This window comes from Vidua chalybeata, chromosome 2 (assembly GCF_026979565.1).
Source record: "Vidua chalybeata isolate OUT-0048 chromosome 2, bVidCha1 merged haplotype, whole genome shotgun sequence".
NCBI lineage: Eukaryota > Metazoa > Chordata > Aves > Passeriformes > Viduidae > Vidua > Vidua chalybeata.
This window is the reverse complement of record NC_071531.1, coordinates 72232402-72254076: the sequence shown is the minus strand read 5'-3', so window position 1 is coordinate 72254076 and position 21675 is coordinate 72232402. Positions and strand designations below refer to the sequence as shown.

General features: G+C 41.3%; 1 protein-coding gene across 5 annotated transcripts in view; it reads left to right on the top strand.

Annotated features, from left to right (window-relative positions):
• Positions 1-5960: 5960 nt before the first annotated feature.
• The window catches only part of MAN1A2 (mannosidase alpha class 1A member 2), a 134329-nt gene continuing 118614 nt past the window's right edge, over positions 5961-21675 (top strand). For all 5 annotated transcript variants that reach the window (XR_008429225.1, XM_053934634.1, XM_053934635.1 and 2 more), the window contains exon 1: positions 5961-6658. Coding sequence is in view for 4 of the 5 variants with exons in the window: in XM_053934634.1 (XP_053790609.1) it covers positions 6351-6658 (308 nt within the window). In the remaining variant the exon portion in view is untranslated. The remainder of the gene's footprint in view (positions 6659-21675) is intronic.

The window sequence follows — 21675 nt, the reverse complement described above, 5'->3', positions numbered from 1 at the left end:
ATGATGCTCCTGACCTAGCTTTTTTTATTCATTTGGAACAAAGGAGCATTGGTACATGAACTTCACAGTCTATCCTGTGGACTGACAGCTGCTGCATCTGGTCAATTTGTCTTGATGCCTTCAGCTCCACCATTAGGCTTGAGTCAGCCTAGGAGATCCCAGGTATAAAGGTAAAGCCTGGAAGAGCTGCAATTTGTGTAGAACCTTTCTTCCCTCCAGATCTGTGGCTGGGCTAATGAAGGGAGGTAACAATGTGAGAGCTGACACTGTTATTTTTACATCAAGTGGTATACTCTCCTGTAACAGCATAATTCTTCACTGACTGTTCACAGTCCAAGGCTCATTCAGTACCATGAGCTGAATGAGAAAATCTACCCAAAGATTAGGCTTGCCAAAGGACTTGCTTATCAGCTTGTTGTAGTTCTAAGGCAGTTTATTCTTGAATGTCCACCTTTCCTTAAAGTTTTTTCTCTTTCTAAAGTGAAACATCTTTTAATTGCTCTTTTGGTATTGAAGGAAGATAATGCAAAACTATCAATAATACAAGGATAAAATGTTAAATGGCGATATATTCAAGGGCCCTTCAGTTTTCCACATATTTATGACTGACTTTCTTTAAATAGAAAACTTTTTTTTTCTTTCAATGTACAGATATAGAATAAAAACACTTGAAAGCAAAGAGTGAAAATGGATCTCATTAAAACATGGGGTTAGTGATATGGTGACAGATGGGCCCTGCTGGGAAGGAGAAGATCGTTGAATGAGACTGGGATAAGTTAGTGACTTTGCAATTATAAAGCATGTGGCTTTGTAATTTCTAACCCCCAGTTCTGCAAAGTAATCAGTGCAGTTGGGTCCATATGCCTGCAGGGAGTCTCATTGAGACAGGCACGAAGATCTGCATAGAGGAACAGGGGACATGCAGATATTCCAAAACACAGCTGCAAGGGAGCAAATCTCTCTCTTTTCCAGCCAAATTTTAATCTGCCCTCTCCAGAATGGAAGAATGCTTCACTGTGAAATATGAACTTGATTTTCACGCTCTCCTGTAGTGCTCACCAGACTAGGGATGGAATTTTAAGAAAAACATGACCCTTTCAAACATTGATTGATCTGCCACTGTTAAATGTTGTCCATCTCAGTATGCCTGTGGCAATGGGTGACAGGTTTTTCTAATTATGTTTCAAAGCAAACTCTGAGTTGTTTTTTATAATGTTGAAAATCTTTATCTTGACTCATTTCTGTAATAAACTTCTGGCAACGGGAAGCTATAATTTATTTACTTAGAAATTTCTCATCTCTATTATTGTAAAGTTGTCTTAGCAATTCTATTTTTAGGATTGCACAAATGGGGTATAAATCCTATTTTTCTTTTAAAGCAGATTGTGCTAGGATGTCGAACATCAAATGTGTGAGATTTGTGTCCATCTGATGATTAGCTTGGTTTTTATTTCCAGAGACAACCTCAGCCATCAAGTCTCACCATATGCAAACCCAGACCACTAAGCAGGTGATATATTTAACTTGTTACACAATCTCTTCCATGCATTTAACAAGCTGCAATAATTCAGAGATGGTCTTCCCAGTACACAGTACAGACAACTATTTGGGTTCAAGGCCTTGAAGCTATGCAGCTCTTGGCTCTATTTTCTGACTATCCCTAGAAAACTTATTTTCACTTTTAAGCCAAAAAATGACATTGCTGCTGCTGATTCCAATACACACTCATAGATATCACATTTTCCTTTACAATCTGATATTTATGCCCATTTTGTATCTCTGTAGAGAAGTTGCCATGAGAGGTGTTCAGTTTTCATAGCTACAAATTTTCTGATGTAGTCTAATACACTTTCATGGTTCCCAAATTTCTTTTTGATGTGCAAGTCCTTTCATGCCTTAGGGAAGCACAGAAGAAAGCATGGAAGTACTTGAAACATTAATAAATAGGTGCTGGAGGCTGATATTATGGGCCAACTGGGTGTAGGAGGAGCTGGTGTCTTAGTGATGAATCAGAAATGCTAGGAGAGGGGGAAGGCATGTCAGGAAAGATTGGGAAGATGCAAAGCTTGAAGTGACACAGCAAGGGCAGTCACTCACAAAGAAAATGCCTTTCCAGAAGCACTCTGAATGGATATGAAAAGTGCAATACTGCCTTTTTCAGAACCAGAGAGAAGGAAGCATGATAATACCTAGGTGGAATAGTTTGGCTGAGGTGATAGATCAGAAAGTTCGTATCTTTGATATGTTACACAGAAAAAACTCAGCAAGGTATGAGACAGAATTTGGATGTGAGGACACAGGGAGAATTCAGAGCAAAAGACCTTGCACATGATATAGGTCTGAATTAGGAGAAGAGTGTGTTCTCATCTTGATTGAAAATGGAAGGAGGAGAATGAGATTAGGACAGAAATAATCATCCTGCTATAGCCACATTAAGGCTGAACAAGGCTAGTCTTCCTTGTAAAGTTATAGGGTTAGTTAAAGGGTTGCTTGGAAGAAAATGGGATCTGAATTGCAAAGGTCAATTTGTGATTATTATTTTGATAGAAATAATAGTAAAATGTATGTTTACATACATCCAGCAACGCAGGGAGGCGGATATAGAGAATAGGGCAATGGGTCAAAGACCAAAGGTTTGTGGCAAACCTTCGCTGAGGGTAATGACTTTTTCAGATGGGCTGTAATTGGAGGGATAGGGGGAAAACATAAAGGCAGTCACAGGAGCTGCTAGTGAGTCTAGACACTAGATTTCATAAAGAATGTGCTCTTGGGATCCCAGTCACCACTGAGTCCAAGAGAACACAAATGTTATTTCAAGCTACATTGTATTTTCCATGAACCTGGAAAGGCTGGACAGTTTTGGAGAGAAAACTGAAGAAGAGGCTTCACAAATAATGAATCCAGACTGTGTGCCCAAATTCTGATGCTAGAAAGGATCACTGCAGTTTCAAGAAGAAAGAAATAGTACGTTGATATGGATCTGTACTTCTACAAGACTTACTTTGTGTACCTTTGAAAAATGTGAACTGCCCTAATAGGTTTCCAGAAATGTTGGCTTGTAAAAATACAGTGACTTTAGTACTGATGATCAAGCACTTTTGGACCTCAAGTTCCCAGTTACATTAGCAATTGATCAAAGTCAAGGCAGTCAGTATAGGAAATTCCTGGTTCTTGTGCAAACCTTTATGTTTCAGCTCAGGACACTTCCAAGAGTGTTCTGGGTATCTGTGATAAAACACTAATAGATGCAAAATTTATATAGTGTAGCACAGGCTCACAAATCCCAACTAATTCAATATAGTTGTATATTTAATGTTGTTCAGAGTAACACCACTGCAGCGTGGAAAATCACTGGCAAACTTACAAGGATATGCATATTACCTAGTATGACAGAACCAAAGGATGAAAATTTACTAATAGACTTTGGTAAAAAGTAAGGAAGTCAAAACAAGCACAAAATTGTAGAAATACAAAACTTCATAATGGTTTAGACACAGATGCTTTAGAATTTGGAAAGGTCATCATAAACTAAAAAACCTACAGAAATGTCACTTTCTTCCAATAAGCTAAACACAAAGAAACATTTTCTGAAGAAATTGGAAGCTTCTGCTCAGTCTTTTAAAGCAAAGGAAAAACTAGCAGTTGGCAGAGAAGAGTGAAGGAAAGGGCAAAAAGACTGAAGAACAAAAGTCTTCATGGACTGATCTTTGTTTTCCAGACTGTGTGTAAAAGCAATTTAACAAGTGAAGACATGAACATATTTGAAGATAATTTACTTTACCAGATCAAAACTAGAAGACAGTTGAAATGGCCAGAAGACCAGTTGAAGCATGTTGATCCTGTTCTAACAACATTCATTGTTGGGTTTAGTTTCTGTACTGACTGGAGTGCATTGTAGTATCATTGATAATACGGCTCTTTTTGTATGTCCTCTCTTTGGTATCTTTATCCCACACTGGATTTTTGGGTTTTATCACCTCATGGCAGTTTCTCACTTTATTCTGCTTTTCACTAGTGCAAGATTACTGAGCAGGGCTGCATGGCATTGTCACGGGTCATCTTTGTAGAAAATAGAGAAGAGGAAGCAAAATAAGTCAATGGAAGAGTTTAGCTGGGTGGAGAGATGGGAAAGGCCAACAGCTCTGACATGGTACGCAGTAAGATCCAGCAAGGGGGAATTCAGAGCTTGGTTGTGAGGACATAAGGAGTGGTCAGAGCAGAGAAGTTAATCTTGTCAAGGTCTGCTTTACCTTGAGCAGTTAACTTCAACTAACTTGATTGGCCCTAAGGGTTTCTTAATCTGGATTTTTTTGACGCTCCCACACCTGTACCACGATATCGACTGTCAGAGTATTTTTTGTTAGCTCAGCTGCTTTCCTTCCCTGGAGACCTCCCAAAGAAGCCTTTCTTGAGGGCTTAATTTTCATAGTAAACCACACTCAGATGAGCAGCTGAGGACTCACCTGCAGCACATCCACTTGGACTTGGAGTTCTTTTTTCACAGGCCAGCATAATTCCACAAATTCAAAACATGTAAGACAAAGTATAAGCCAGATAACAAACCTAAATGCCTGGGATTGCTCTTATCAAACCTGCATTGCTCAGATTCCAGCTGCTGTCACAGGGATCAAGGCACCCCACTCAGGGGCATTGGCAGCATTTGTGGTATTGGAACCCACTCTTGGCTGCGTGTCTTCTTTGTCTACCTGCAGGACACGTGACTCGATGCTTTCTCTCTCACTTTCTTTGTGTATTTACACCTCTAGATGGGATTCCTCTTCCTTCTGGAGCTTGTCTCAGCAGGAAGGTTTCCTGCAGGGAGCTGCTGCCTGCTGCTTCAGTTCAGTTCTCATCCTGTCACTCCTACTGGAACCTGGGGTTGCTGCCTGCACCTGGGAAGTCCTCTCCAGCCCAGTTAGCTTTACTTCAGCAGGCTGAGCTGACCTGTTCTCTCCCCTGCCTTTATACCTCCTTAGCTGTGATTCGTATTTGGCTGCCAGGTTCACTAAATAGACTCTGGTCTCCATAATCTAGGAGTACCTGAGTCACCGGTGTTGTTGTTAAACCTTTAAAATGTGGAAAACACCTTACTCTGAAAAAAGCTGCAGGTACAACATGTTTCCCAATTTTATTTTGTTCTGTGACCTCCACTGAATCTGGTTCCTGCAGCTCCCTTGACCAGGTCTTTCCTTTTGCCTTTGCATGAAATCCTGTCATGGGGCCCTGTTTTATGGGGTGCCCAGGATGATTTCCTTGAGATCCTCTAGTCCAACCCCCCTGCCAAGGCAGGGTCACCTGGAGCAGGTTACTGTGTGCAAACAATAGAGCAGGAATGCATCCAGGTGGACTTTCAATGTCTCCAGAGAGGGAAACTCCATGGATCTTCATGTTCCAGTGTTCTGCATTCCTCAGTGCAAAGAAGTTCTTCGTCCTGTTTCGGTGAAACTTCCTGTGTTTTAGTTTATGGCCGCTGCTCCTCGCCCTGTCGCCGGGCACCAGAGGAAAGAGTTTGGCACCATCCTCTAGGCACCCATCCTTGAGATATTTATGTGCATTAACGGGATCCCCTCTCGGCCTTCTCTAGACAAAACAGGCCCAGCTCCCGCAGCTCCCTCGTTAGAGAGATGCTCCAGCCCCCTCAGCATCTTTGTGGCCGCTCATGGTTTCCCGTAGCTGCTAGTCCGAGCGATGTTTCCCCGCGAGAGGCGCGGGCTCCGCAGCCCGGCCCCGCTCCCGCCCCGCTCCCCGCGGGGGCCGCGCCGGCCCCGCCCCCGCCCCGCCCCGCCCCGCCTCCGCCCCGCGCGCGTGCGCCGCCCGCCACCGCCGCGCAGGCGCCGTGGGGGCGGGCACAGGGTCCGGAGCGGGACCGGCGCGGCGGCCGCTCCCGGCGTCGTTCGCAGCGGGGCCCCGGCGCGGCCGGGGGGATGCGCCTCCGCCCGGCCCGGACAAGGGGACGCGGGTGGAGCGACGCCGCGTGCCAGGCCGGGCCCCCGGCTCCCCGCTGCCGCTCGTCCCGCAGCCCCGCGGCCGCCGAGCTCGGGGAGCGCCGCTGACCGGAGTCGCTCGCTCGGGCCCGGCTGGCCCCGCGGCGAGGGAAGGGAGGGAAGGAGGGAAGGGGGCGCGCAGGTAGCGGGGCGACCGCGCCCCGGCCCGAGCCCCCGTGGGGGCGGGGGCCGTCGGGGCGGCCCGGCCTCCCCCCCCCCCCCCCACCCCGTCCTTCCCTTCCTCCGGCGCCCGCGGGGAGGATGGTGATGGTGCAGCCGCCCGCAGCCCCCGAGCCGGGCCGGGGCCGCCCTCCGCAGGGGCTGAGGGGATGAGCCGTGCCCCGCCGGGGAGTCGCTAGCGAAAGGATGACCACTCCCGCCCTGCTGCCGCTCTCCGGGCGGAGGCTGCCCCCGCTGAACCTGGGGGCCTCCGCCTTCCCGCACCACAGGGCTACCTTGAGACTCTCCGAAAAATTTATCCTGCTCCTTATTCTTAGTGCCTTTATCACCCTGTGCTTCGGGGCGTTCTTCTTCCTCCCCGACTCCTCGAAGCACAAGCGCTTTGACCTGGGCTTGGAGGATGTGCTCATTCCCCACGTGGACACCAGCAAAGGGGGCAAGAACCTCGGCGGCTTCCTTATCCACGGGCAAGGGCACGACGAGCACCGGCACAGGTGGGTGCCTCGCTCGCCGGCAAGGGAGCGGGACTGGGTGACAGGGAGATCCCTTAAAATAGGTCCTTGCCGTGCTGCTGTCCCTCCTCTCACCGACATCCTCGTGTCTCCCCAACGTGTATCAACTTCTGAGCGCTCGCCTTGCGTCCCCCAGCTGCCATATGTAGCTGTGGCTCCATGTTGCCTTCCCCAGTGTGAATTTAGCCTTCTGACGAGCTAGAGCTGGGAGGGCAAATACGAGGTGTCCTCCAGAGACTGATTTATTTTCTCACTCTAGCCAATTCCATGCATCAGCCATGGAAAGAAGGGGGTTAAGTTATGGTATTTGTGGAGGCAGTATAAGTGACTGAAAAACTGCCGCATCTCTTCTAGAGCTATTATGTGCTTACTCAAAACAGCTGCTTGTTGCTGAATAGTGCACAGGAACTTTGATCTGAAAAAGACTTCATGCTGTGATCCAGAGGCTGTCAGCCTATGACGTGCAGGACACAGAACTAGTGCAGATGGCACAATTGCCTTTTTCTGGCCCTTAAAATCACTTGCTCTACTGTTAATCCAGACGATTGAAGGTGCCGGTGGCTGAGTTTTCTTAACTGTATTTGCCAGCATAAAGAAATCACAGATAAAATAAGAGTATCAAGGGTAGATATGCTGTATCAACAGCTTATTGGGGGCCACCTAAAGCTTTGTGTGGTGCAAGCCTCTAAATGTTCAGGACTGGATCATGTGAAATTAAGTATTCAAAACGGAGGTAAAAAACCTTAAATGATGATTATGCAGTGTATTTGCTTCTAACATACTTCAGTTGCCTAAATCCTACCCTGCTGCCTGGATCTTAATGAGGCTGACAGTTCTCTCTTTACTGTCAAAGATATGTTAAAATATGATGGTGGGTGATAAAATACCTGCTTTTCCATACTCAAATTAGTAATACAGGGAATTTTAAAGAAAGGTTACTTATGCTGATAGTGTTCCTTTGAAAACAGCTTAAAATATATCTTACTGGCATAAGAATTATTTAAAAGTTATTTGTATGAGATAAAAAGGAGAGGGTTTAATTTACTTCTTTTTATTAATCTGTTATGAGTTATAAAGAATACGTGAATACTATGGTATTTTTCCTTAAGGCATCTTCGCTGTTGGATGTCTTGGGGCACTTACCATGAGCCCTTTCTCCCTATCTGAGAGGGCATGGGTACTTAATATTTAACAAGGACTTATTTTGTCTATGATGTTAATTGCTGGTGTGGTTAAACACTGCATTAAACATAGGTTTAGACAGTCTCTAATATGCCTTTGAAGTTCTTGTCTTTCACTGTGTGTTTTTGTCGATGGTTTTTTTTGTTTGTTTGTTTTTGTTTTTGGGGTTTTTTTTGTGTGTGTGATCTTATTTCTTAGCTTCCCCAGTCCCTGTGGCACATACAGTCAAAATCAGTTTCTAAAATATAGGACACATGAAACAAAATGAAGAGTTCAGAAATGTTCAAAACTCCAGCTGTGGCTGTTGTATCTTGCGTTGCCCAGTAGATGGGCTGTAGAAAACAGGAGTCTCTTGATACTGATAGTTCATATGAATCCTTTCCAGGTTCCCTCTTTAGTTACTGAGGCCACAGCTTTAGTAATTAAGTACTTTTTTTTTTGTGTGTCATGTGTAGATATGCAGTAGCTTACAGCTGTCAGAGCTAAATGCATTTTGGTTGTTTGGGATCTGTTCTTAAACAAAGTGGTTATCCTGACATCAGTTAACTGTCCTATGGTTCCTGTATTGCTATGGCTGTGTGTACCTCCCACTGCCCTCCATCCAAAATTTCCGTGTTGTGTTCATTTTTTGAGTTATTTGAGCAAGAATACTTATTATTCCTGTTATTTTAGCTTTGCAAACCAGGCATATCTTAACTACTTGAAAAACCTGCCTGCTTAACCTGCTTGTAAGACCCTTGTGTGAGTGTCACAGTATGCATTGTGAAGCAAAGTTATGTGTTTTACTTTTGAAGCAGCTTTGGCTGATTACCACAGTTTTATCAACGGGCTCTTTGCCATCAGCTTGGGGCTGATGTGGTTGTTTACCATAATGGAAAACACATGCTGCCATTTTCATTGTGGAGTTCTTTCTCCTGGATTGCAGGGACACTGACAGATGGTATTTTGAGAAAGTGTAGGCTCTTCAGTGGTGAGCTCTGGATTACTTACTGTTGCAGTTTGGGATGGAAAAATTTGTTCTGCTTACTATCAAGGGGTAAAGTCGAGCATCAGCTACTTTGTAAGTGTTGTTTTTTGAGTGAGGCAGAGGAGTAAAGTCAAGAAAAATTAACATAATCCTAATATGAAGGAGGATGGACCCTTCTGCAGTGCGAAGGGTGAAGATGGATTGACAAGCTGCATTTCCAGAAATCGAGGGCCTTCAGAACTAATTGGGTCAAAGGTCATTCATATGAAGTATACACTTGATTATGAAGTGACAGATGTTTTGATTTAGTCACTAAAAAGGAAAGTGTTTCTTCTGTGAATGCTGGTATTGATGTCTATCAAATGATAAACCACACATCTTATTATACTGCTCCCTTGGTATACAGGTGATAATATTTTAATGCTCATTTTTCCTTACTCAAGTCTTTAGTTTTGTAGGCTACTGGAAAATATTTGTATTTCTATCTTCTAGAAAAATGCAGCAGTGATGTAGGTAGAGAATCATTGTACCAACCATGCTTTAGTGTCAAGTGTGCAAACAATGGTTCCCACTGGACTTTCTCTGTATTCCTTGCATGCTTTCCCACTTCTTCCCCTGGGCACCCTTGACATTCTTGAGTGCTTTTGTTTTTATTGTTACAGTGGTTACCCCTTGCTGACATGAACTTTACATCTTCCATTAAACTGTTTTCTTTACTGCTCCTGTCTTTTGTTTTCCCCTTCCAGGCAGAAAAATTGGGGGGGGGTGTCCCTACTCCATTCCTGATGGTCTTAAATATTTATTCAAGAATTACAATATTCTTGCCTATCTATGGAGAAAAACACATTTATTCTAAGAAGATGGTTAAAATCTGGAAAACTGCAGTTTGTGTTTGGGAAATGGATGGGGCTGTATTGCAAGGTAACGCTCGCTTTTCAGCTGTTTATTTCATCTGTAAGCTCTTCCTGCAGGGTAGTGCATGGGGAATGAGTGAGTAATGTTGGGAAGGTGTACCACAAATTTTTGCCTTTGAGAGGAGGGAGAGTGGAAAGGATTAGTCCAGGACTTAGGAAGATATGTGCATACACATATCACAGTTTTAAAAAATCAGTTTCATTTCCTGAAGATGAATTTCTTTCCATTTCAAATAGGATATTGCAGCGATTCTGGAATGAGAGCTGCACGGTTTTGAAGACACATCTTGCCAAACAAACTTGTGTAACGCCCAAAATTTGTTACATGATTTTAGATAACTGTAATTTTTCCCAAACTTCTGCATCTCTTGCCACACAAAGATACTTAAGGTGTTTCTGACTACCCAGTTACTTTTCAATTATCTGTGGTGTTTCATTCTTCAGTACCAGATCTAAAAGATAGCTCTGAAAGTAAACCAAAACATTCTTAGAGCTTCTTTGCATCTGATGCAAATGAGTGAGAATGCAAATGCCCTGTAATCTCCTTGATTTCTCAGATTTTTTAAAAAAAAGATTATCTGCAATATGTAAATTGAGAAGACTTGTTTCTTCAATGATGTGTCAAAGCAGCTGCTCTCTGTATTACTTGACAAAAGCTAAGGCCATTTCTGTGGTGAAAGTACATTAATCTTAGAGGCAACGAATAATGTAATTTTATGAGCTCATAGTTACTTTGTAGCAGCACTTGGACTGCTGCTGGGCAAACAGTTCAATCCTTCAGAAATTGTGAAGATGTATCTTCAGCTGATGAATTCCTGTGTATCACTTCAAGTCAAAATTTCTGTCTGTTTGAAAAAAACCCTCACCAACCCTCAAGTCATCAGGTTGACAGCAGCTGTTGCTAATACAAGTGCCCACCTCAGTGGCCTTGCCCTCTGTGTGGCAGTGGGTATAGATCAGTTTAAATCATGCTTTTTTACTCTGTTTCTGGAATGCTGAGGAATACTGACCGCTGTGTTATGCAGAGATGGAAGCTCTGCAGTCTGATATGATGAGTTGTGGGTCAGCAGCTGTATGACAATAGCTGTATGCTCTTTCTTCTGTTGCTCAGTATGCGGTTGTCTCTTTGGTAGTAGCAGTGACTGTCTCTACTCTTAGGAGGTGAAAGTAACAAAAATTATTCTGAGATGCTTTTAGTCTTAATTTCTTCTTCTAACTTCTGCATTTTTTAAAAAAAGAAACATGAAAAGCTTAATATGCTTCTTTTGAATCCCTTTATCTTCTCTCATCTATATTAATTAGTTAGCTATAGTAAAAGTGGCCAGAGGAGATAATTTAGCTTCTATTACTCAGTGGGATCAGTGTCTTCTGCCATGCCATCGAGTGTAAATGTGCATAAAACTCTTTGCTCTTCCTTTCCAACTTTACTTGAGGCACAGTTCATTAATGAAATTAAGAGTATTTGCTATTGTGATTCAGGGAACCTGTTTTTTTTCCCCTGAAAAGTCAGGAGCCACTCTAGTGTCTGTACCCCAGCTCCCACTCCATTTAATTTTTCAGTGCATGAGATTGAGACTTTAGAGCAGAGTCCCCACAGACTCTCTGAAATGTGGGCACTGATTTTAAGCTGAGATGCTTGATCTAGAATCAAGGATTTTCTGGAGTGCCACATTCAGGAAATGCAACTCCTCGTGGTGACATCTCTGGAGCCAGTGAGGGCAGGGTAGTATGTTCCAAATCAGGCTTCAGAAATGTCTCGTATGTCTAGGGTGAAGTTGAGGTGTAACTGCCTGGTTCAGTCTTCAGCTGCTGAAGCTTCTGCAAGAGCACTGACCCTCTTTATATGAAGACTTTTCTTAGCTAGAGTTTTTAGTAGCCACACGTTATTCTTTTCTCTGGAGCCTGTGTTGAGAAGAGACTTGAGAGATGATGCTGGTACTTGAAGAATTACGGGAGTTTGATGTCTTCTGGAGTGCCCACATTATAGCCTTAAACATAATAGGGATTTTTCCTGAAGTTGCACTGGACAGTGGGAGAGGTGCCCTCTTGGATTATTCCTAAGGTTCTGCTGAAATTAGTGCTTTATGTTGTAGGCTGAGAAATGCTTTCAACTTTGAAATACAAAATGCAAATTTTAGACCATCTGTTTAGATGTCCTCCCTCCTCCCCCCACAATCTGCTGAGCAGCTTCCATCATATGTAGAGTGCTGCTTTCTTCATGTTCTCTTGCTGTACTCCAGTTAGTCAAAGTATTTCCTGTATTATGAAAGAGAGGAGTTGAGTGCTGGTATTCTTCAGTTCTTACCCTTTCCAGTAAAAAAAAAAAGCTTGAACTTGTTGGTTTTCTGCATGCTCTACACTTTGTCTACATGATGGGAAACAATCAGGCGTGGGAAAACTGCAGAAAACCTGCTGGCTGGATTTATGCCAGCTAGTGGGTGGAAGGCAGTAGCAATTTGGTTCATTTGGAGTTTTGTAGATTAAAATCTCAGAAGAACTTCAGCATAAATGTGGGTTGCTTGATGATGGTAGCAGTGCAGGCAGTAGTAAGCAGTATGGCTAGTTGTGGGCATACGGCACTACAGGAGTTCCCCCATCTTCTGGTCCTTTCAGTTTCCTATAGTAAATACAAACATCTCAATCCTACTGGGCTAGTTCTGAGTTATGGGTTTTTTCTTCCTTACAACAAGTATTACCAAACTTGTAATTAATTTTACATCCACGTGTGGTATGTGTACATATTTTGATAATAATTGAACTGAGGCTGAATATGGGCAAAGAGGACAAATTTTATAATGCCTTTCTTCTTATGTACATCCCTAAGAAGCCTGTAAAATTCTAAACATGGTCAGTGCTTTTATTCCAACATCCTTCACTTTTAATTATTGCAGCTTTCAGTGTTTGAGAAAAGTCTGGTCTCATGGGTAGGCAGTAGTAGTAGGCACAGTAGTTATTCAGGCTAACAGAGTAGTAACTTGGGGACACATGTTTGGGAATAGCTTGTGGGATTTGTTCTTTTCCCTTCATTTTCAGAAGCAGGCTCAAGTGAGTGCTGTCATCTGTCTTAATTCAGTAACTAGATTATCAATTTTTACTCAATTAAGAGTTCTGTTGCAAGTAAACTGTGGGGAGAGGGGTGCTCAACAGGCCAATAAGCCAGTAAGGGGCAAGAAAGGGAAAGAATAAATGCCTTTTTCCTGCCACCTCAAACCTTGAAATAAAAAATTGGAGTGCTCCAAATGTCCTGTATGCCTGTAACTGTTTTATTTAGAGTGAATACATGTATTCATGGGGGGGAGGATTGGGAAAAGTTTTGGTGACTAAGTTTTTGTCATATGTTTGCTCAGAAAATCTGTAGGCTTTTGATTCCTTTTGTCTTTATGTTGTCTAATCTAGTGCCTAGTATAGAGCAAATTATGTAACTTCATCTATTCACTCAAGGATGTGGAGGTTCTGTATTATTTTTGAGCTCTACAAATACCAAATGATAAATAGTAAGGGAGATAACTTTCCCTAGTAACTTCCATTCCTTCCACTCTTGTTTTTTAGAGTACCTAACCAGGTACGCTAGCCTTTCTAAAATTTAAAAAGGAAAAAAAAAAAAAAAAGGCAGAGAAGATAGGTTAATAAGTAAGCTGTAATATTCTTTTGTTATCTAGAGACTGCTTTTGAAAGGTCTTTCTGGCCTTGTCTCAGAAGCCAACAAACTTCATGTGGACGTAGCTCTCACTGATCCTTGGCTCTTCTCTCTTCCCTCCTTTTCCCCCGTCAATCAGTAGCAAAGGGTGACCTGTTAGAATTACATTTCCCTAGCTTGTGTGTCCTGGTGCTGAGGGAAAGACCTTAATTGGGAGCAGTGCTGAAGGAAGGATCACAGAGCCCAAGAGTAGCTTGTGATACTTCTGCTGCTGTTAGTCAGTCTGCACAAGTGTAATTTTGAGCCAGCCACAGCATGAGTCTTCTGTTCTTCACTGATCGTTAAAGAAGGGTGGTTGGAAATGAATGCTGTGGTAAGGGAAACCTGGGTTTTGTGGCATAGCAGTAGCAACGGGGTGTGTTTACTGAAGTAGTAGAAAACATTGGGACAGAAAGCTAAAGGCTATTCATGTTTGAAATACAGGGGTGTGTTAGTTCTGTTTCTCAGAGGATTTATTTGCCCAAACATTGAATCATATTTGTCATTTTGTCTTGCTTTCTTTGTTCTTTTAAATATTTTTATGATGCACACCTGTGAACTGGATTACCTTGCATATTGTATTCAGCATGAGTTTTGTTAATGTTTGATGTGCTCTGTTACTTGTTAGTTAACTGTTAACCCACCAGAGGATTTTGGAAGTGCTTCCCCAGCTCCTTGCAGCAGCACTGCCATTGCAGCTTCCAGTGGCTAGCTAGCTATTTTCTGTGATTCTATTTGAGAGAGCAAGTTTGAGGTTTTCACTAGACTTAACATTATGTAATCTGATCAGTATAGCATGAGCAAAATTACAGTTTTAAGGGAGTGCACGTGACGAAAGTATTTTCTTGCTATATAAAGCTCTAACAGCTCCTCAATGAGATTACTTTGTGTCTGTTAACACCAGCATGCAGAAGTGTCAATTTTCACAGAATCCTAGAACGGTTTGGGTTGGAAGGTATCTGAAAGAACACCAATTATTAGCTCCCCTTCCAAAAGCAGAGACAACTTACACTTGACCAGTTTGCTCAAAGCCCTTTTGGCCCATGCCAAAGCCCTGGCCCTGAACACTTCCAGGGATGGGATATCCACAGGTTTTCTGGACAACTCATTCCAGTGCCTCATCACCCTCAGAGTAAAGAATTTCTTCCTAACGTCTTATCTAAACCTGTTACAGTTTAAGGCCATTCTCCCTTATTCTATCACTACACACCCTTGTAAAAAGTCCCTCTCCAGCTTTTTTGTAGGACCCCTTTGGGTACTGGAAGACTGGTAGAAGGTCTCCATGGAGCTCACTCCAGGCTGAATCAACCCCAGCTCTCTCAGCCCATCTTCACAAAGAGCTGCTCCAGCTTTTTCTGTTTGCTAGTACCCATTTGGAAGTCTTTTGCATGATGACATTCATCTCAGCTGAGTTTTAGCAAGGTTTGCAGGTCAGCAAGGCATCTGAAGTTTGCACAGACAAGCTGTGTAAGTATTTTCTCAGTAATTCGTTATCATATCTCTCTGTGACCTGCTGACATGTTTTAAGGCTGAAGTGTACCATCAGGCCACTTAAGAGCAGGTGACCATCAGTGGTAAATCAGACTAATCCAATTTACTTTTTATTGGATCAACCTGAATGTACTTACAAAGGGTGAGAAAAACATATCGTGTGTGGGAGCAGTATATCCCTTAAATAGTTCAGTGGGAATGGGAAGATCACATCTTCTTGCTTTAATTGTCCTGCTGGATAAACAAACCTGTGGTGAATATACTGGGCTCTATTCCTGGTCTAGATTTGTTGGCTAGTAAGAGTAGCTTACAGCCATGTGCTCTTTCCTCAGCAGATTTTTCTGAGTATGTTGCTGTCTTTACCAATGTATTGCATTTGGAGGGCTATTTGCTGTTTTCCCAATGCAAGTTAGAGGATCTGCTTTTGCTCCAGAATACTTGCATCCTTTCTGCAGTATATTTAGAGAATCATAATCCAGAGCTGACTTTCTGGATCACAAACTTCCTGTTTGTTTTCATTATTTTTATGAAATATAATTTGCTGTACACTTCAAAAAACGAAACTTGAAAGAAAACCTGCCACTCTCTTGGGTTGTTTGAGATGGCAGTAGTGGGAAAGATGCTTAGAGAAGAAGGAAGTTATTTTCCTGGTTAAGATATAGCATTTCTTCCCCCTCCTTTTTTTTTTTTTTTTTTTCCCTCACAGAAAGAAAGTATTTTGTCTTGAAAAAATGATAGCATGAAGTAGCCTGACTTAGAACTGTGTTTCTAGTGACCTTTTAAATCTCTTAATCAGTTTTATCTTGGAAACACTGATGACTATTTAATTCTAAACTTAATAATTGCAGATGATGCAAGCATGTGTCTGTTTTTCCAGTACTGTAATCACACATCCTTAGTTTCCTAAAGGCATCTGTTCTGTTGTCACTGGCTTCTATTTGAGTGGAAAGTGTTCTCCAAGTGATTAAGTAACACATGTAGTGAATTCTGAATTGCAATGCCCAGTGTTCTGGAGCAGAAAATATTGCAGAGGTGTAAGAGGCTCTTTGCATTGTGGAGTTCTGATGTTATAAGGAGTATAATGGAAACTCAGATTTCTAATTTGTGAATAATTCTGCCTTCTACAGACAATGGAATCCATGACAATTAAAATATTAATGGGTTTATAATACAGACATTTTCCAATAAGTAGAAAAAAATCAGAACAAATGTGAGATAATGCAAGCAATTAAACAAAATTTTAACTTCAGTTTTATCACTGTCTTGCACATGATTTTAACTGGTTGTTACTATGAACTGTTCTGATTTAGATACTTAAAAACAGTCAAGCTGGATCTGCTAATTGTTACACTTGTTAAATTGCTCCAGATCCATGCAGTGAAAAGTTCAAAGAGTTTCACTCTTACACCTGTTTCTATGTGAAATGAGTTACTTTTTCAAATCCCAGATGCTGGAAGGGAATTTAACTGCTGTTCAGTAGCTGTCACATTGATAACTAAGAATTTTTTTAGTTTTGTATCATGTCTGGGAGCTTTGTCATTTTGAGGATCTGATACCTATGGAAGAATACCAAGGTATCTGTGATATCTATAAACTGCCCAGTGAGGTGGATAATCAATTGTCACTGCCATCATTTAAGTACTTGAATGTGAAACTTCAAAGGAGATGACTGATACTGTACTGGCAATTTTTATGAATAACTTCTGTATGAACTTGGTTCAGTATTTTCTTAAGGAGATAGAACATGATGATCAGAAATAATTCAGAGTTGTTAAACAAACAACCAACTTTGTTGGTAACCAAAGGAAGCTCTTTTGTGAAAATAAGACCAAAATCCACTCAAATCCCTACCCAAAACCTAACAATAAACCCTGCCATCACTCCATCATTCTTGGTATTCCTTAATGTGAAAAAGATTCCAGGCTTTCTTCCACCAGTGGTTTTTTTTTTTTTTTTGTTCTTTCTGACTGGCTTTTACTTAGCCCCATGTTGGCATTGCAGTGTTTGGCAGCTGCTTGCTTGCCAGAGTAGGCAATGGGAACAGTTTATTGACTCACTAAGCCAAATGCCTGATGGTGACTTTGTTTTTGTGTGTGTTGGTGAAACAATGGAATTTTTGTGTTCGTGTTATATGATTGGGGTTCCATGTGAAACTCAGGTCCTTAGTTTGGTCCAGGTTTTATACATCTGTGATCTTTTGATAAGTTTGTTTTGATTTCCATAAATCACTTGAGCACTAATTTTATTCAGATGGATTTGCTGTTGCAGTTAAGCATCGTTGTTTGCTTGACACCCTGTCTCCCCTCTTCAGACATAATTTTCTCGGAATAGCATCTGGCCATCACACTACAGTGGGACTAGATCATCCAGTCTACTGCTATTACAAAGAAAAATGAGGCTTGACATATTCATGTCAATTTGGCAAGATGCCCAAATCATTATGCTCAATGAAATATGTGACATTTCAAGTGGGAATGTAACCTGCAGGAACACTTGCCAGAGAAGCTTGAGGCAGTGCAAAGAAAATGCCACCCTTACTTGGGCTGGGATGTTCAGATACTGACACAAGCCACCTGATGAGTACCCATCACAAGATTGTGGCTTAGGTCATTAAGATTATTCATTTTCTTAATAATTTTTCACTCTCTAGAATTTGGTGGTAGTGGTGGTGATCCTGGGAAAATTTAAAGAACCTTTTGAGTTTAAAAGGAAAAAAAAATCCAAGGAAACATATATGGAACTTCCTTTCGTAGAGTAGCAAGTGAACTAACCAGCAAGTAACCCGAACTCCAAAGCAGTGTGTGTCACTTTTGAGTCAATTGTAATTACTTGCTGTTCTTTGGTTCTCTAGCAAATTTGTTTTGAACCTTCATGGATTCATAATGTGAAATTTTTAGGAAAAAAGCAGGCTGTGTAATATTGTCTAGTGTTTTAGTAACTAGAAAATATACGGAAGCATAAAAAAAATCTAAGTACTCCTTAAATATGATACTTAACAAATTCTATATCTGAATTCTTTAAAGAAGAAAAAAATTCCTGTACAGACTGTAAGTAGAGTTCTTCCAAGCTGTCTTGAAAAAATTGCTTTAAACTCCATCAACCATAACCTTGCTCTTTCTAGCTTTAAAGTGTATTAAGTAATGCTTAAAATAGAATGTCTTTTGAGATTTCATAACTCTTATATTTACATCAAACTGTTCAAACACATTTGTGGAAGATGGTTTTTGGTTTTGTATTTTATTTTCAGTTTCTGCTTTACCTTTCCTTTTTATAGAATTGTTCACTTATTTTTAGCAATTTGACCCTAATGCTTTCAGTTCAGTGCTCAACAGTTGAAATACAACAGGGCAGTGAAGTGGCAAGGGTTATGCAGTGGCTCTCTAGTCCAGAACTTCTAAAACAGCAGCATCATCTTCTATGTTCTTTAGAGATGGAAAAGCTGGGAAGGGAGAAAAGGATAGGAAGAGTTGGATTGAAGTGTAACCCAGAATTTTTTCTTGTATTCCTTTATACCAGCCTCCTGGGGGTGGCTTTTTGATGCTGAATTGTATCCCCATTTATCTGTTTAGCCCAGAAATAAGTTTTGCACCTTTAAGCTAGATCTGAGAGTGAAGAGGGGGAGAAGAAGCCGTGGAATGTCTGAGGTGGCTGTATTCAAAAATATAGGGATAAGAGCTTCAGCCTCCTCTCTCAGGGATGGTCTTGTCTGCAGCACGGACAGCAGGACAGAGCTCTCCTTTGCTTTTAGTTAGTTTTTTTGCTAGCTGAGGCAGAGGAGTTCCCTAGACTGTGGCTTTTCTTTTTCTTGGAATTGATGAGCCTTGCTTTGGACCAAAAACCCAGAAAAACACCGGCAGCTCACAGCTGTAGCCCACTGGGGCCTGGGACGCAGCATTTTCCAGCACCAGAGGGACGGATAAGAGACTGAGCAAGCCAAGCCACACCCCATGAAAAGGACTTTCTGAATTTGCCATCTCTTCAGAATAATGAGAAGTTTCATTGTTTAATATCATTAATTTTTCCATGTTTTGAATGCTTTGCTTGTTAAATAAACAGGTTTCTTTCCACTTTTCTTGAAGGAGGGGAGGGGCTGAGGGAGGGGCTGCTTGAATTTGCTTTCTAGAGGGACCCCTTTAAGGGTTTGCTCCCTAAATTTGCCCTAAACCAGAACAGCCATGCTGTTTTTCACATCACAGCCTTTGCCCCAGCCTTTTTCCTACAAAGGCTTGGTGTGGTCCTGAAATGTGTTATGGTGATGGATGGGTAATACTGCCTCTTTTAATCTGTTGATAATGTCTGAACTGTAACCTCTGAGAAGAAGCAATGAGTAAAAGGCTCCATAAAACTAAAAAAAATCCTCAAGAAAGGAAGTTACATTAGGCTTTGACAGCTGTCTTAAATACCATGTTTTGTGTTATTTATTTTGCCCCATACCTTCTTTCTGGAATCCAAAATGGTGACTGATAGTGACATAATATTTATTGGGGAGGGACTAAAACTTCCGTTTCCTAGTCTGAGTGCTTAATTTTGCAGTGTCTTTACTTTAGGGTTGGAAAGAACTTCTAGCTAATATTATCTTCCACACAGAATATTGGCTGCAAGGACATGACCTTTTGCCAGACCATTAGTCTTGAGAAATAGAGTCTGTCTTTAAAATTGCCATGGGTGAGTGTTTGGCATCTTCTGCCATGCATAGAGGTTCTTCAAGCAGGAGATACACAGCAATTATTTACTGGCTCATGCAGAAAGCCTAGCCAGTTAGGCAATTTACTGTGGATTAATATGCTTACCAGCTCAAGGAGTCCCTGCTGGCCTGCAAGGTATAAGGTAGGAAAATACCAGCCTCTGATCTTGGAGTGGGTTGATTCTTGATCTTGCTGAGTCAACATGTTCCAGCTCCACTTTTTTCTCAGCTTTTATGCTTCTTTTAGTCAGTATTTGTCTCTTTAATTAAGTTAGTGTCTCATCAGTTACACTTTTTCTTACCTTTTGTGGCTTACAGCAATGAGAGAATCCTCTTATAAGGTACCAGTTTATTTTTGGAGGCACTCAGCCCAAGCTCACACTGGATTTTTGGGTAGTAAAATTCTTGGTTTGGTGATCTTGGGATGCATGCTTGTTTACTCTGGACCAGTGTACTTTAAACTATTAGATCTGAACTCAAAATAAACATGACTTGGTTGCCTACAGCCAGTGAAGTGAAGGAAAGGGTTGTGGGTCTTTTTCCATTTCCAAAACTTTCATTAGTCAAATCAAGAGTGTTACCCTGCTTGAGACATCTCTTTCTTAATTATGTGCTGTTATAGTGTGGATGTATTTGTTAGTGAAATGAACTCTTTTTCATGAATGAGGTAAGAACGTTGCTATAATAATTTTAAGTAATGAAACAGATTTTAATTTAATCTTAAAGGAATCAAACATGTAACTACAACTATCCATGAATTGCACTTTGTTGTTGGGAGTTCAGGAAGTTGTATGTGGTGGTGGTAGAGGAAGAAGAAATTAGACTTTACATGCTGGATGCATATATTTTTTTATTCTGCAAATGAACAGAGGAAGACAGCGCTGTGTACTATGTACTGTTTCTAAAGCTCTCTGAAAAACCTGAGATTCTATTGTTGAAGACAATTCAAAGATCAAATGCTGAGACATTTTATGCCCCCAGCTCTCCCATTGTTCTAGATTCATGTTTTGGGCTGTGGTACTTCTGTGTGTTTTGGTAATGTCAAGAGTAGTTTGTGTCCAGCTCATCTGCTGCTGCATACTTCTAAAGCCTGTATATGTAGCTTGTAAAACATGCTAGTATTAAAAGTATTTCACTGATACTGGAAATAGCACTGATAACTTTAAATCAGCATTTTATTACATTAGCTTAATCTGTTAATCTGTTAATACTATGAAAAGCATACATGGTAGTTCTAAATGTACATATTGCTGAAACATTGCTCATTTGCTGTATTTTGTTTCACTTCTTGTCTCCTGACAATATTTTGATTGCAGATATACATTAACAAAGATTTGCTCAGCAATTCCTGAAGAATGCCAGGTCATCTTTGGCTGAATTATTTGTAATGTGTTAAGAGTAGTTTACACATCATAGTTTCTTCTCTTGTACTTTTTCTTTTTGCATTCTGTGGTGTTTACTGTCATGATGCTACCTACCATCCTTACTTTGTTTATGGGTCAATGATTCCTTAGACTACATCCTGGGTTTTGCTAGCTGAGATGGCTGTCAACAGTGTTGTTTACTCAGTTGGGAAGACATTTCAATTGGGAAGGTATCTTTTGCAGAATGAAACTTATCATTCATATTTTGTCAGTTTGCTCATGGAATGGAGCAAATGAGCAAACTCCTGCATAATTTGTGGCAATGATATCTATAGTCTTGAAGATATTCAGAAGCTATCTGGACATGATCTTGGGGGCAGCAGCCTCTAGGTGACCTTGCTTGAGCTGTGGGGTTGGATCAGATGACCTCCAGAGACCCCTTTCCCCCTCAACCTTTCTGTCATTCTGTGATGAGGACTGTTCTCATCTGACATGCAAATACCTGCTTTCCATATTCATAGATGTACTGAGTAGTCTGAGCCTTGCATTGTTAGGTTTTTTTTGGATGGGGATTTACTAACCTAGCGTTGTTTTTCTGGCCTTTTTGAAAAGGCAGAAAACCAACATCCAGTTCATCTGTCTCCTGAATCAAAATTGCATATTTTATTAGCAGTGGGGATTATTGTCATGTGGAAACTTATTAAAAGCACCTGGAAGGCTA